Genomic DNA, 14753 nt, shown 5'->3' on the forward strand with positions numbered 1-14753 from the left:
AGAAGTCCATCTCTTCTGTGTGCTTGCTTGCGGATGGGCCCACCCTGAGTTTCTCTTCAGCACCACAAGACAAAGAGCTAGTACTTCTGACTACAGTGCCCTCCTTCCTGCTTCTTCTCTGAAATGCTGGTCCAGGTGTCACTTGATTCTGCCTTCGGTTACCACAACAGATGGTTCTTGCCAAGTGATTGTTGTTTGTCAAGCTCTGACAGGCTTTACCTTTCTCCTTTTGCCTCTCCACCCAATGCCATATAGTCCAGGTTTTTGTTGTGTCGGCTGCTCACTTGTGTACCAATATCCCGCATTTGTGATAAATCGCGAATCATTAACCTTTATCAGCAAAATTGATAACTCGATATTTACAGCAGTTTAAAGCTATATTACTTACAAAGTTATGTCAAAAAGGCCACAACATCTATTATAGTGAGATAAGCATATATATACACATTTATATATGTAAGCATATATATATATGCACACACACATCAATATGCACACATACTTTTTATTCATGTAGTACTTAGAATTAAACTCAGGGCCTTACACATACTACATATGTGTTTTATGGGTTATACCCCTATCTTTTACATATTAAGATCTAATAGTCCATGCTGTTGCCCTAGCTGGCCTCAAACATACAGCACCTCTGTTTCAGCTTTAAGCATTAATATTACTATAGAATAGATTTGAATATAATAAATTAAGATGGCTGGTTATGTTTCAAAACTTAGACTATGATCCAGGAGTAGTGGTGTATGCCTTTTGTCCCAGCACTCGGGAGTCAGAGCCAGTGAATCTCTGTGAATATGAGGTCATCCTGGTTTACATAGTGATTTCCCAGACAGCCAGGGTTATATAGAGAGAGACTCTGCCTCAAAAAACATGAACAAAAATTAGTCCATGAAATTTCTGAGTACTCTCAAACTTGGCGAAAAAATGTAGTTAAATATCAGGAATAGTGAGTTATGGAAAACAAGCTGAAATCAAGCAATGTCCACCAGCAAGGGAGTAGGGTTTGGCTCCCATTAAGTCAGAATTAACCCTTCCTTTTGTGCGCTAAGTAAATCTCAGGGTTTTTTTTTTCTTTAATTAAAAATATTTTTTTTCATGCAACATATTCTGATTATGATTTTTCCTACTTCTCTTAGTTTCTACCCAGCTCACCTCCCATCCAGAACCACGACCTTTCTGTCTCTGGTTAGAAAAACAAACAGGCATCTAAGGAGAAATGATACAGTACAATAAGATAAATCAAAAACAAGCAAAGTGGAATAGGACAAAATAGCCAAACAAGAAAAAGAGCCAAAGAAAAAGCACATGAAGGACACACATATACAAAGACACACACGTTCACACACACACACACCACACACACACACACACACACACACACACACACAGGAATCCCATTAAATACATGAAACCGGAAACAGTAATACACACACACACACACACACACACACACATATTCAAAGGACCTGCAAGGTTTAAAAAAAAAGTGTCCTGACTTAACATTCTTAGACAAAGAACCGCCAAAGGTGCAGGTGAGTTCATTTTCTGTCGGCCATCTGTTGGTTGACATGCCGCCTACCCTAAGAGTGGTTTGTTCCCCAGTGAGACACCCTTGGAGAAAATTTTTCATTCGCAAGTGGCTATCGATTGGAGATAGGCTGTGGGTTAGAGATGGGGGCACGAATTCATTTCTCCTTCAGCTCTGGAACCCCATCTGAGCATATCCTATGCATGCTGCCCCCGTCTTTGTTCCTGTGAGCCAGCCCTGTTGTATCTAGAGGGCCTTGATTCCTTGGTATCCTCTAGCTCCTAACACTTTTCCTCCTCTTCTGCAGAGTTCCCTGACCCCTGAGGGGAGAGATTGGATGCAGACATCCTTTTTAGGGCCGAGTGCTCCCAGGTCTCTCATGATACATACCGTCTGGCTGTGGGTCTCCGTATTTCTTCCTATCTGTTGCAGGAGGAGACTTCACAGATGATGGCTGAGCAAGGGAGGCATCTATGTAACTTCCAAGTTTTAATAAAATTATTTATGTTAGGAAACCACAGGAGGTTGTATTATTTCTGTTTCAGATTAAATTTTGAACTGTACTGAAATTAGAAACTAGCTATCTGGGAGGGAAATGGTCCTAGATAACTTGGGATGGTGAACCAAACAGTTCAACCGGTTGCTGCAAAAGCGCTACAATAGAAGAGGCCAAAAAAAAAAAAAAAAGAAAAGGCCAGAGTTGAGCGCCAAGGGCGGGGAAGAGGGGCGGGTCCTGGCGCGGAGGGGTGGAGCTTGCCCTTACAGCTCCTCAGTGACATCACGCCGGCTCCGCCCCGCGCTGCCCACTCCCGATACTTCTGCCGCTCGCCTGCGCCCCGGAAGCTGCCCCTGCTCGGGGGTCACGATGGGCAGCAAGATGGCTTCCGCCAGCAGGGTCGTGCAGGTAAATCCTGGGCCACTCCCGCGCATGGGAAGGAGGGATGGTGCAAATGCAGCAGCCGCGCCGGGGCGGCGGGGAGAGGCGGTGGCGGAGAACGCGCTGTGACCGCGGCCCGGGCCAGCGGGTGTGTGTCTGAGAATGGGACCAGGGCTCCCGGTGGCCGGGAGTAAGGAGGGTCTAGCGCCGAGGGTTCGAGCCGCACGGCGGGAGGCAGCCTCTGGTAGTATAGGCTCGTGCTCGCCCGAGGTCTATGGACTCCCAAGCGCCTCATTAGCCCTAGGAGTCTGCGGACTGCGCTGCCCTCCGGCAGTTTGGCCAATCGCCGTTTAAAATTGTCAGTGATGTCCCCCCAGTCAGCCAATCCGGAGGAAGGCCGTAGCGGGGCGGGGGAAGGAAGCAAATCCTGGTTCTGACCTGGTGTCCCTTCAAGGACTTGGGAATGGCCGGATAACTAGCCTCTTGGGCTGTTTCCTCACCTTGAACCTGGTCAGATCTGATCTCTTCGGACGCCTGGCTAAAGATGTGGGGATGTGTGAAATGTCACGCTAGTTGAGTTTATTACCTACTAGTGTGTATGTTTCAGGGTTGGTTTGCTAAGCCTTTTCCCATTGTGTTTAGATAGAGTAACACATTAGCTAGAGTAACATTGCTAATCCACCCAGCAATTACTAACTCCTGACAGCTTTTGTACCTGCTTCCCCAGTTGTAGTCTCTGATTTAATAGGAGAGGTAAAATTCATGAATAAGTAGACACAGCCTTTTGTAATTAGAGAGTTTTTAAAATTCGGAATGTGGAGTATTTTCTGATTAGCTTTCACTTTTGCAGGAAAACATCTTCTAAAAGACCTTTCCCGTGAAGGTGTCTGAGTGATGACCTTTGGTACCATCGCAATGACTAATCCTCAGTTACTTGTAGGCATTGAGGATTCAGCAAGTAGAGAATAGCCAACAAAAGTCCGCTGTCCATACCATATAACCTCATACATCAGTAATGCATATATAACTCGGGCCGAAATGAATATGAGCAGACATGTTGGCTTACACCATTAATCCCAGCTCTCAGGAAGCAGAGGCAGACAAATCAGTGAGGTAGAGGCTCACCTGGTGAGCAGAGCAAGTTACAGCCAGACCTACATAGTAAAACCATGTCTCAGGAAAAAAAAAGGTTGGAGCCAGGCAGTGGCGGCACATGCCCTTAATGCCAGCACTTGGGAGGCAGAGGCAGGTGGATCTCTGTGAGTTCGAGGCCAGTCTGGTCTACAAGAGCTAGTTCCAGGACAGGCTCCAAAGTTTCAGAGAAACCCTGTCTCAAAAAAACCAAAAAAGAAACAGGGTCTCTCTATGTAGTTCCATCTGTCCTGAAACTTGCTCTGTAGACCAGATTGGCCTTGAACTCACAATCATCTACTTGTCTCTGCCTCGAGAGGCACTAGCAAAGGCATGTACCAACTTAGAACAGGTGTTTTTAATTGCCTAATATGCTTTTTGTGTGTTGTCTGTTTTAAACTGCTAAGGAGTAACATAGCAGGGAAGTCATACTTGGTACAAATTAGGACATTTCAGAGTCCTTTCCCTATCAGTCAGAAAGGCTTCCACGACACAAGGTCACATCATCTTCATTGTTATTATTTTTTTATTTTTATGTATATATTTTGTGTGTCTGAGCCCAGAGTGGGCATCAGATCCCCTGGAGCTGTAGTTACAGGTACTTATGAGCTGCCTGCTGTGGGTGCTGGGAACTGAACTCTGGTCCCTTGCAAAAGCAGAAAGTGGTCTTGAGCACTGAGCCATCTCTGTGGCCAATTCACTGTGGGTTTTGGTTTTAACGTTTTGCTCACTATTGTGATGTATATAGAGTACACATGTATGTATGGCGATCAGAGGACAACCTTTGGGAGTCAGTTGTCTCTTTCCGCTGTGGGTACTACCTTGTCGGGGTTGCTTAGCAAGTGCTCTGTTTTCATGTGTGTGTGTGCATGTTTATCCAGTGTGTGTGTCTGTGTGTGTGTGTGAGGGAATGTGATGTGCATGTGGGTGGAGGCCGTCAGAGGTATCACATTGCCCCTGGAGGTACAGGCAGTAAGGAGCTGTCCTGGTGTGGTGGTGGGAATTAAATTCCAGTCCTCTGCAAGAGCAGTACAGTACATGCTCTTAACAGAACCCTCTCTCCACCCCTTAAGTAGTACTGTATTTTAATGAAGGTATTTAATTATGAGGACTGACTAGTAGGTTGTTGCTTTTATAGTTAATGAGGTCATTTTTTTCTCACGTCTTATTTTCCATCAGGTAGTGAAGCCACATACTCCATTAATAAGGTTCCCTGACAGAAGAGACAATCCTAAACTCAGTGGTAAGTTGTATTTCATTTAGGTAGTTTCTAAAATGTGCACATTCATATTTAGAAGTGAATATTATAGACAGTATTTCTCACTTTATAATCAGGTAAGTTGTTGTACTTTAGATCAAAATGGTACCTGAGTAGCATGCAAGTAATTAACTTTTAAAATTCGTTGTTTATTTACTTTTATGTAGGGTCTTACTATATAACTCTTGCTGACCTGGAACTGGATATATGTAGACCAGGCTAGTCTTGAACTCATAGAGCTTCTCTGCCTCTCAGAGTGCTGGGAATAGACGTAAACATACATACATACATACATGAGAGAGAATATTGTAATAGTTCAAGAAGCCATGTATAGTGGTGTGTAGCTATAATTTTAGCACTCACAAGATTGAGGAGGAGGATAGTTACAAGCAAATTGAAGAATGTCTCATTTCCTCAAGTTTTATTTAATGTGTATGTTTTGTCACATGTATGTCTGTGTACCACAGGCAGGCCTGGTACCCACAGAGGCCAGAAGAGAGTGTCAGACCCTCTGGAAATGAGGTTACAGCTTGATCACCTCTGTGGGTGCTGGGAATTAAACCTATGTCCTCTGGAAAAGCCAAAAATTCTTAACTGCATCTCATAAGCCCCAATAACCTGTTTTAAAGGATGGTTTGATTATTCAGTTAAAAAAAAAATAACATTTACAGATGGTTGTTGGTTAGTTTTTTGACTCTTTTGGTTCTTTGCTCTTTGGGGCCCCTCCACCCACCTCCCAAATAAATCATACATGGCGGTTTATTCTTTCTTTTAAATGTCCAGCTTTAGCTTGGCTTCTTTCTAACTAGCTTTTTTTTTTTTTTTTTAAGATTTATTTATTTAGGGGGCTGGAGAGATGGCTCAGAGGTTAAGAGCATTGCCTGCTCTTCCAAAGGTCCTGAGTTCAATTCCCAGCAACCACATGGTGGCTCACAACCATCTGTAATGAGGTCTGGTGCCCTCTTCTGGCCTGCAGGCATATACACAGACAGAATATTGTATACATAATAAATAAATAAATCTTTTTAAAAAGATTTATTTATTTATTTATTTATTATGTATACAACATTCCTTCCATGTATGCTTGCATGCCAGAAGAGGGCACCAGATCTCATTACAGATGGCTGTGAACCACCATGTGGTTGCTGGGAATTGAACTCAGGACCTCTGGAAGATCAGTCAGTGCTCTTAACATCTGAGCCATCTCTCCAGCCCCCCTAGCTAGCTTTTCTTAAATTAACCCGACTACCTTTTGCCTCTGGGCTTTTTCCTTTTCTTATTTCTGTGTATCTTTCACTTACTCCATGGCTGGTTGGGTGCCTGGCCCCTGACTTCTTCCTCTCCTTGGTCTCTTGCTCTCTTTATTTATTCTCTCTGTCTGCCAGCCCCACCTATCCTTTCTCCTGCCTCGCTATTGGCCATTCAGCTCTTTATTAGACATCAGGTGTCTTAGACAGGCAAAGAATCACAGCTTCACAGAGTTAAACAAATGCAGCATAAACAAAAGCAACTCATCTTTACATCGTTAAACAATGTTCTACAGCAGAAACAGAACACCTTAGAATAATTTTCCACAGCAAAGACGCCTGGATAATTTGTCTAATTAGTATTTTTGTTTTTAATTTCAGCCTCAGACGTTTTGCGATCTGCTGGGCTACCCTCTCACTCCTCTGTAATTTCACAGCATTCTAAAGGAAGCACATCCCCAGATCTGCTGATGCATCCGGGGCCACCAGACACTGCAGAAATACTAAAAACATTACCTCACAAGTACAGAAGGAAACCTATATCTCAAGAAGAAATGGACTTCATCCAGGTATGCTGTGCTCTTCAGCACAGGTTTGTGCAGACTGCCGTGACATTTTGGCTTAGCAGTGGTCATTTGCTGATCGCATGTTCCCTTTGTTTTGTCATCTGGAATTAGAGCTAAGGGAGATGGACAGACAGGCCAGGGCTATCTCTGTAGGGACCCTCAGTAAGGATGCATGATACATGAGGAAATGACCCCATACGAAGGACTGGGGAATGTTGCTCATTAGTAGAACTCCTGCCTAGCATGTGCCAAAACCGGGGATCAGTCCCAATAAATCCAGCCATCTGAAAAAAAAGCTGTTTGAGTGAGGGGCTAATAACTTTCCAAAGAAAGACCACGGAGAAATTTGAGGCTGATGTTATCAATCATCAATCTTTCTTTTTCTTTTTTTTTTCTTTTTTTTTTTTTTTTTTTTTTTTTTTTTTTTTGAGTCAGGGTTTCTCTGTGTATCTCTGGCTGTCCTTGAACTTGCTCTGTAGACCAAGCTGGCCTCAAACTCACAGAGACCACCTGCCTCTGCCTCCCATGTGCTGGGATTAGAGTCCACCACTACACCCAGTCTTGTCATCAATATTGAGTCCTTTCTAGATCTGAATTTGTAACATTTACCGTAAGTGCTTCAAACTATGAAAAACCATAAATTTTGTTTTGTTTTTTAAGACAGGGTTTCTGTGTACAGCTCTGATTGTCCTGGAACTCTTTGTAGACCAGGCCGACCTTGAACTCACAGAGATCTGCTTGCCTCTTCTTCCTGAGAGTTGTGATTAATAAGGCCTGCACCACCACAGCCTAGCTTTTTTTTTTTTTTTTTTTAAATCCGAGGCTGGAGAGATGGCTCAGAGGTTAAGAGCATTGACTTCTCTTCCAGAGGTCCTGAGTTCAATTCCCAGCAACCACATGGTAGTTCACAACCATCTTTAATAAGATCTGTTGCCTTCTTCTGGCCTACAGGCATACATGCAGGCAGAACACTATATACATAATAAGTAAATATTTTTTTAAATTTTATTTTATTGATATTTATTGAGCTCTACATTTTTCTCTGCTCCCCTCCCTGCCTCTCCCTCCTTCCCTCAATTCTCCCCTAAGGTCCCCATGCTCCCAATTTACTCAGGAGATCTTGTCTTTTTCTACTTCCCATGTAGATTAGATCTATGTAAGTCTCTCTTAGTGTCCGCATTGTTGTCTAAGTTCTCTGGGATTGTGATTTGTGGGCTGGCTTTCTTTGCTTTATGTTTAAAAACCACCTATGAGTGAGTACATGTGATAATTGTCTTTCTGTGTCTGGGTTATCTCACTCAAAATGTTTTCTAGCTCCATCCATTTTCCTGCAAAATTCAAGCTGTCGTTCTTTTTTTTTCTGCTATGTAGTACTTCATTGTGTAAATATACCACATTTTTCTTATCATTCTTCAATCGAGGGGCATTTAGGTTGTTTCCAGGTTTTGGCTATGACAAACATAAGTAAATATTTTTAAAAAAGAAAAAAAAATTAACTGTCTGGGCATGGTAGCTCACAACTGTACTCTCAGATCTCAGAAGGCTGAGGAAAGAGGATTGCCGTGATTTCTTAGAGACCAGTCTGGGCTATCTAGTGAATTTTTAGGCCAGTCTGGGCTACAGAGTGAGGCCTTGTCTGAAAAAATCAGCGACAGCCTGAGATCATTTTTATAGTATAAATAATGGCCAATTCAGTCCTTCGTCTCATGGCTTTTTGCTTCTCTTTTCAGCGTGGAGGTCCAGAATGACCGCTGTGGCTGCTGTTTGTCGCCAGACAAAAGGATTATCTTTACAATAAAGGACTTCCAAAATGTCAAATGAAAATTGTATATTAAGCAACCTTAATAAATATTCTGCAAAAAGAACGAAGTATAGAAACTCTAGATGGCCACTTGTATCTCCTCAATGTATCTTGGTCAGCTTCTCTAGCAAGCTGGCCTGCATACCTATTAAAGTCACATTTTTACATATTAGCCTGTTAACTTACTCTTGATTATGAAGTGTTACCAGTGATGAGCTATTAAGTATCTAGTGAACAATCAAATTTTCTCCTTTGTTTAGACATAAAGATGATTTATTAAGTGTAATTCCTGCTGTAAGGAATCTTTTCTCCTGAAATCAGATGAGGAACAATGAGATATTTCCACTTTTTTTTTTTAAATATTTATTTATTTATTATGTATACAATATTCTTTCTGCGTGTATGTCTGAAGGCCAGAAGAGGGCACTAGACCTCATTACAGATGGTTGTGAGCCACCATGTGGTTGCTGGGAATTGAACTCAGGACCTTTGGAAGAGCAGGCAATGCTCTTAACCTCTGAGCCATCTCTCCAGCCCCCTCCACTTTTTAAAAAAAAAAAAAGATTTATTTATTATGTATACAGTGTTCTGTCTGCATATCAGAGACAGGCAGATCTCAGGGAGTTCGAGGCCAGCCTGGTCTCTACAAAGTGAATTCCAGGACATCTAGAGCTGCTACACAGAGAAGCCCTGTCTTGGAAAAAAAAGCAAAACAAAAAAAACCAAGTGTCTGTATTGTAGGGAGCATTGGCAACTGTGAGTGAGTGGAGCCCTGAGTTGGCATGAGCATGGCCCTGTCTAGGACTCGAAGGCCTCAGCCCAACAGGAATGGTAAAGCCTTCCTTGGGTAGGCTCAGAGGGACCGAGTATTGATGTCTATGAGTGAGTGATGGATGTGTGCAAAGACTAGCAGCTGTAGCTTCTTCCTCCTGATGCTCTTCCTGCCTGAGATGCTGTCCTACAGAGACTTACCTACACTAGCCAGCTCCTCCCCATGTGCTATACCTGATGAACTCAGGTTCCAGGAGCAGCAGGAGAACCCCAGTGTTACTGTACATGTGTCTATGTGTCTGTCACTTCACTGTGTCACCGTTCTGAGTCAGGGTTCCAGAACCCAAGCCCAGTGGGTCACAGCAGTGGACATGAAAAGTTTCTGCGCCCCAATAAGCCTCTTGGCCGACACAGCAATCCAAATCAAACCGAATCAGAAAAAGCCTGGATTTAATGAGTAAAATGCTTCCAGATGATTTGCCAGCCCTCCAGAGAGGAGATAGGGAGGAGAGACAAAAAAAAAAAAAAAAAAAAAAAAAAACTTTTCTGGAGGGCAGTTTAAGTACCTTTTTGGAGTGGTCTTGAGCATCTCTGGGGTAGGAATTGTATTTGTGTTCACTGGTCTTTCAGAGATGCGGCAGGGTCTGGGGAGAGATGGGAGAGGAGGATTGAGGTGGTGCTTCCACCAGAACACTCCAGACTCTTTGGGTATATGGATGCCAGGGCCTGGGGTGGAATTTCCACCTGAACATCCTAGCCTCCTTGGGTATAGGGACGCCAGTTCATGCCTGGCTGCTTCCTGCTTGGGAAGATGTGAGGAGAGGGAATAAGGAGTCTCTGGGCTCACACTCAGCAGGACGCGAGGGTGGAGAAGCATCCTTTAACTGTCATCCTGGAGACCTCAGGCATCTGTTGCTTGAGCAAGCAGAAAAGGCAAGATGCTAGGAAAAATAGATTATTAATACCTGCCCTAGTTGTACTGAGTGTGAGCTCACCGACTCCTGATTCCCCCTCCTCACATCTTCCCCTAACCGCAGGAAGCAGCCAGGCATGAACTGGCGTCCCTACACCCAAGGAGTCTGGGATGTTCAGGTGGAAACTCCACCCCAAGTACCTGGCATCCATATACCCAATGAGTGTGGAATGTTCTGGTGGAAGTGCCACCTCAATCCCTTTCCCCCATCTCTTTCTCCCTAGACACTGTATCATCTCAGAAAGCCTAGTAAACAGAGAAGCTCAAGACCACGCCTACAGGGTATTTAAACTGCCCCCCCCCCGCCAGAAAACAGATGTGTTTTTTTGGTCTACCTGTCTCCTCTCTGGGGGACCAGAAAATTATCCGGGGCCCATTAAACCTGGGCTTTTTCTGATTCAGTTTAATTTGGTCTGATTTGGATTGATGTGTCCATCAAGGTGCAGAAACTTTTCAGCATAAAGTAAAAATAATGCATAAGATGAATATAGCATAGGAACAAAATTTCACCACTTATTCAAATTGCAAATTACTACTTACTTCGTCTGGAAGGATGTTCATTTGTCTAACTGTTTGTGATCGTGTTTGTAAATCCTGATATATAACTTTCACTATCTTAATGGCTGAGAGTCTTAAAATCTTACTTGGCAACCAAAGAAACTATAATGGGTTCTCCTGCTAATCTTCACACATACTTGACTAAATCTTCTTCCATACTTGTAATGACTTCTAGAATATACTTTATAAAGCAGTCGTCCTTAATGTTGACTAGTCCATGATCAATGGATACTAGAATTATGTTCTTTTCTCTTGTTCAATCGCCTGTGGGCTAATCTTTTTTGTCATTCCAGAGTTGATTTGTTTTTCTTGCAAGTTCTGAGCTATGAATGTTGTCCCGATGAGAAATAAAGGTTTATATTTGATGTTAGTAGTAAGCTATTCTGGTAGCATGAAAAATATATAATTCATCTTTTCTTTATTCTTTTTTCTTTCTTTTGAGACAGGGTCTTACTATGTAGTTTGGTTGACCTGGAACTCATACATAGACCAGGGTGACTTCAAATGCATAGAAATCCCTGCTTCTACAGTGCTGGGATTAAAGGCATGCACTGACATGCCCAGTTCTGTATATTTCATGGTAAAGCCATAGCTCGATCAGTAGAGTGCTTGTCAGGCAGTCCTGAGGGCCACAGAACCCAAATGAAAAGCTGGGAGCAGTTGTATACCTGTAATCCTTCTGGGCAGGCAGAAAGACAAGTCCCTGGAACTCTCTGACCACCCAGGCTACATGAATTAGTGAGCTCTAGGTTTAGTGAGAGACTGTCTCAGAAACACAGATGTGGAGCTGGAGAGATGGCTCAGATGATAAGAGCACTGGCTGCTCTTCCTGAGGTCCTGAGTTCAATTCTCAGCAACCACATGATGGCTCACAACCATCTATAATGAGAGTGCCCTCTTCTGGCATACAGGAATACATGCAGGCAGAACACAGCATACATAATCAATAAATGTAATAATAAAAATAATAAAATGGAACAAGATCCCCAGAAAGGTCTCCATGAACCCTAAAAATCTTTTATTTTTGATTATGAACACTGTATACATAATAAATATTAAAAAAAATTAGATGTAGTGATTGAAGAAGACACCCAACACTGACCGCTAGCTTTCCACACAAAAACACATAGGCGAATTACTTTGGGCTTGAGATATAGTTTAGTGAGCTCTTGCCTAGCATTCACAAGGCCTTGGACTCCATCCCATGGTTTCAAAACAAAAAGATGGTTTTCTGCAGTCTATAGGTGCCTTACTTGGACCTAAGTGGTGGCAAAAGGCTGAAGCAGTAATAGGTAGCTAACCAGTTGCCAGACATTTGCTTCACCCCTGCAAAGTTATTTAAGCCTTCCAGAAGTGTTTGAGTAAATCCTGTCATAGAGAAGGAAACTAGGTACAGACAGAGATAAATTTAAGTCATTCGTCTAGTGACTGAGTGCTGGCTGACCAGTATTCAAAAGCAGGGATCTGGATCCAGAGCCACTTCTACACTATACTGGCATCTCAATTATTAGTCTTTGTACTCTGCTGCTATGTCCAACATATCTCTAAAAATTAAGATTCCTAATTCTTAGAAACATCAGTAGCAAAGAAAGAGGAAAACATTGCCTTTTGACAGCTACTCCAGCTAATAATTTAGGGATCAGCCTGTTCTGGGATCCTATCGGCTAGGAACCAAAATTTTAGTATCATTCTGGCAAAGCCATCTGTTTTACAACAGTAGTTCACCAACAAGCCTTCTTGATTTTCTTTGCCCTGTCCAGTCTATAGTGTGGTCTCTTAGCAGTCAGGACAAACTCTTCAAAATATCACCTGGGACAAGAGAGATGGACCAGTGGGACAAAAAGACCCCATCTTCAAGCCTGAAGTCCTGACCTTCAAATGTGTACCATGGTACAATAAATAAAATGGAATAAAATAATCTGATTCTGTTGTTAAAACCTAATGGATGTTCAGTGACATCTTCCCTGCACTGTCATTTTTAAAACTGTGGGCCCCAGTTGTCTCTCTGTTTAGAGCATTTAGGATCCTGTCTCAGAGTTAACTTTTTTCCTGAGACAGGATCTCACTGTGTGGACCTGGATTGTCTGGACCGCATTATCTTTTAATCTTCCATTACAAAGGAATGTTATAGTTCATGGCTTTTTTTAGGTTCACGATAATATTTGGCACATAGAAAGCAATACATATGTGTTAAATTTTTTTAGTTATTTTGAGACAAGTTCTCTTGTATCCCTGGTTAGCCTTGAACTTACTGAGTAGATCAGGCTGGCCTCAAACTCGCAGAGATCTGCCTGTCTCTACCTCCCTAGTGCTGGGATTAAACGTATACATGCTACTTAAAAGAGTTTTTTTTTTTTTAATTTTTATTTATTTATTTATTTTGGTTTTTCGAGATAGGGTTTCTCTGTGGCTTTGGAGCCTGTCCTGGAACTAGCTCTGTAGACCAGGCTGGTCTCGAACTCACAGAGATCCGCCTATCTCTGCCTCCCGAGTGCTGGGATTAAAGGCGTGCGCCACCATCGCCCGGCAAGAGTTTTTTTTTTTTTTAATTTATTTATTGTATATACAGTGTTCTGCATGCATGCATGCATGCCTGTAGGCCAGAAGAGGGTACCAGATTTCATTGCAGGTGGTTGTAAGTCAACATGTGGTTGCTGGGAATTGAACCCAGGACCTTTAAGAAGAGCAGGCAGTGCTCCCAACCACTGAGCCATCTCTCTAGCCCTTAAATGAGTTTTTTATTGTAGCATGATTTATGTTAACTAAGAAGTTGGGTTCTAATAACAACCAGGTTGGTGATGTTGTTGTTGCAGAAGCTTGTGATTCATGAAGTAGGCAGAAGTCATACTAGAATCATAGAACTCCCAGTGACCAACATGGTCTTTTTATTGTTGTTATGTCTGTTGCCCAGGTTCTCCAGGAAATTGCAAGCTTCCTGTCTCAGCTTCCAGAGTCCTTATGTGCCTGCCATACCTGGTGGAACAGGATGTGTGTGGATGGAACAGGATGCATGGGAATGGAACAGAAGAACAAAGAACGGCAGGGAAAAATCTGACTGGTTAACTGGGCTCATTTTCCTTTATCATAAGGGTTAAAGCTCTTCTTTTTGTCACCTAAAACCGGCCAGTTTGGGAGATCTGGCTGCTAGTTTCTTGGAAAGTCAGGTAAGTGACTTAGTTTCTGCTTAGTATGGAACTTCAGGATGCTTGGTTGCCTTTGGTTTGACCTGGTCAACTCTGTAGAAGCTCGATTTGAACAAATGATGTCATCGATTTTATTAACAAATGTATTAAGGGCATGGAGATGACTCAACTCTTAAGAGCATTTGCTCTTCCAGAGGACCCAGGTTGAGTTCTTGGCACCCACATGGTGGCTCACAGCCATTTGTAACTCCAGTTCCTGGGGATCCAATGCCCTCTCCTCACCTTCATGGGCACTGTGCACCTATGATACTCAGACACATGCAGGCAAAACACCATACACATAAAATAAAAATTAAAAAGCAATGGCATTAAAACGTGTGATTCTTGCTTTAGAAGTAATTTTGGCTTCATTTGTTTTCTCGAGAGAGAAAAAGCTGAACAATGTGAAAATAAATTCTTAAATTCAGCAGGGAACCGAGGTCTCAGCAAAACCACCCTGCAAACGGGAGCGATATGAAGACAAAAATATGACTCAAACGGAAACCATTGCTGGAGCCAGTTAACTGGCAAACAGATAGGCTTGAAGCATAATCACAGCTGACAGTGTTACTATGTCTAAACGCTGTTTTTCTTAATTCATTAGTTTAGATTTTATAGAAGACAAAAGACATGTTCTATAACATAATGTTCAGCAGGGCTGGATTTTGCTTCCCTTGGCCTGTTCATAAATCAGCCTTTAAGAATTTGGCTCTCCTTAGAAGGAGGGGTTTGGTGTCCATAGCTACTGAGGCGACAGGAAAACGGAAAGTAAAACCAGTGCGGGGCCAAGCCTTACACCCTAGCTAAACTCCCGAACTCAGAAACACCGTGTCGTAACGCTGACCTATC

At 42.7% G+C, this 14753-nt stretch overlaps 1 protein-coding gene across 1 annotated transcript; it reads left to right on the plus strand.

Moving 5' to 3' along the window:
• Window positions 1-2328: 2328 nt before the first annotated feature.
• Window positions 2329-8592, plus strand: Mrps36 (mitochondrial ribosomal protein S36). The gene is made up of 4 exons (XM_041663685.1): window positions 2329-2444; window positions 4728-4791; window positions 6435-6622; window positions 8350-8592. Exons 1-4 carry the CDS (start codon window positions 2406-2408, stop codon window positions 8365-8367), a joined length of 309 nt encoding a protein of 102 aa, XP_041519619.1. The 5' UTR covers window positions 2329-2405; the 3' UTR covers window positions 8368-8592.
• The last annotated feature ends 6161 nt before the right edge of the window (window positions 8593-14753 follow it).

The sequence above is a fragment of the Microtus oregoni genome, unplaced genomic scaffold (assembly GCF_018167655.1).
Source record: "Microtus oregoni isolate MIOR12 unplaced genomic scaffold, Mior012 000014F_ref0000157, whole genome shotgun sequence".
NCBI lineage: Eukaryota > Metazoa > Chordata > Mammalia > Rodentia > Cricetidae > Microtus > Microtus oregoni.

Coding starts and splice junctions, on each gene's coding strand:
- Mrps36 (XM_041663685.1), top strand. CDS start 2,406: ATGGGCAGCAAGATGGCTTCCGCCAGCAGGGTCGTGCAG. Junction 2,445..4,727: donor CCGCCAGCAGGGTCGTGCAG/GTAAATCCTGGG, acceptor ATTTTCCATCAG/GTAGTGAAGCCACATACTCC. Junction 4,792..6,434: donor AGACAATCCTAAACTCAGTG/GTAAGTTGTATT, acceptor TTTTAATTTCAG/CCTCAGACGTTTTGCGATCT.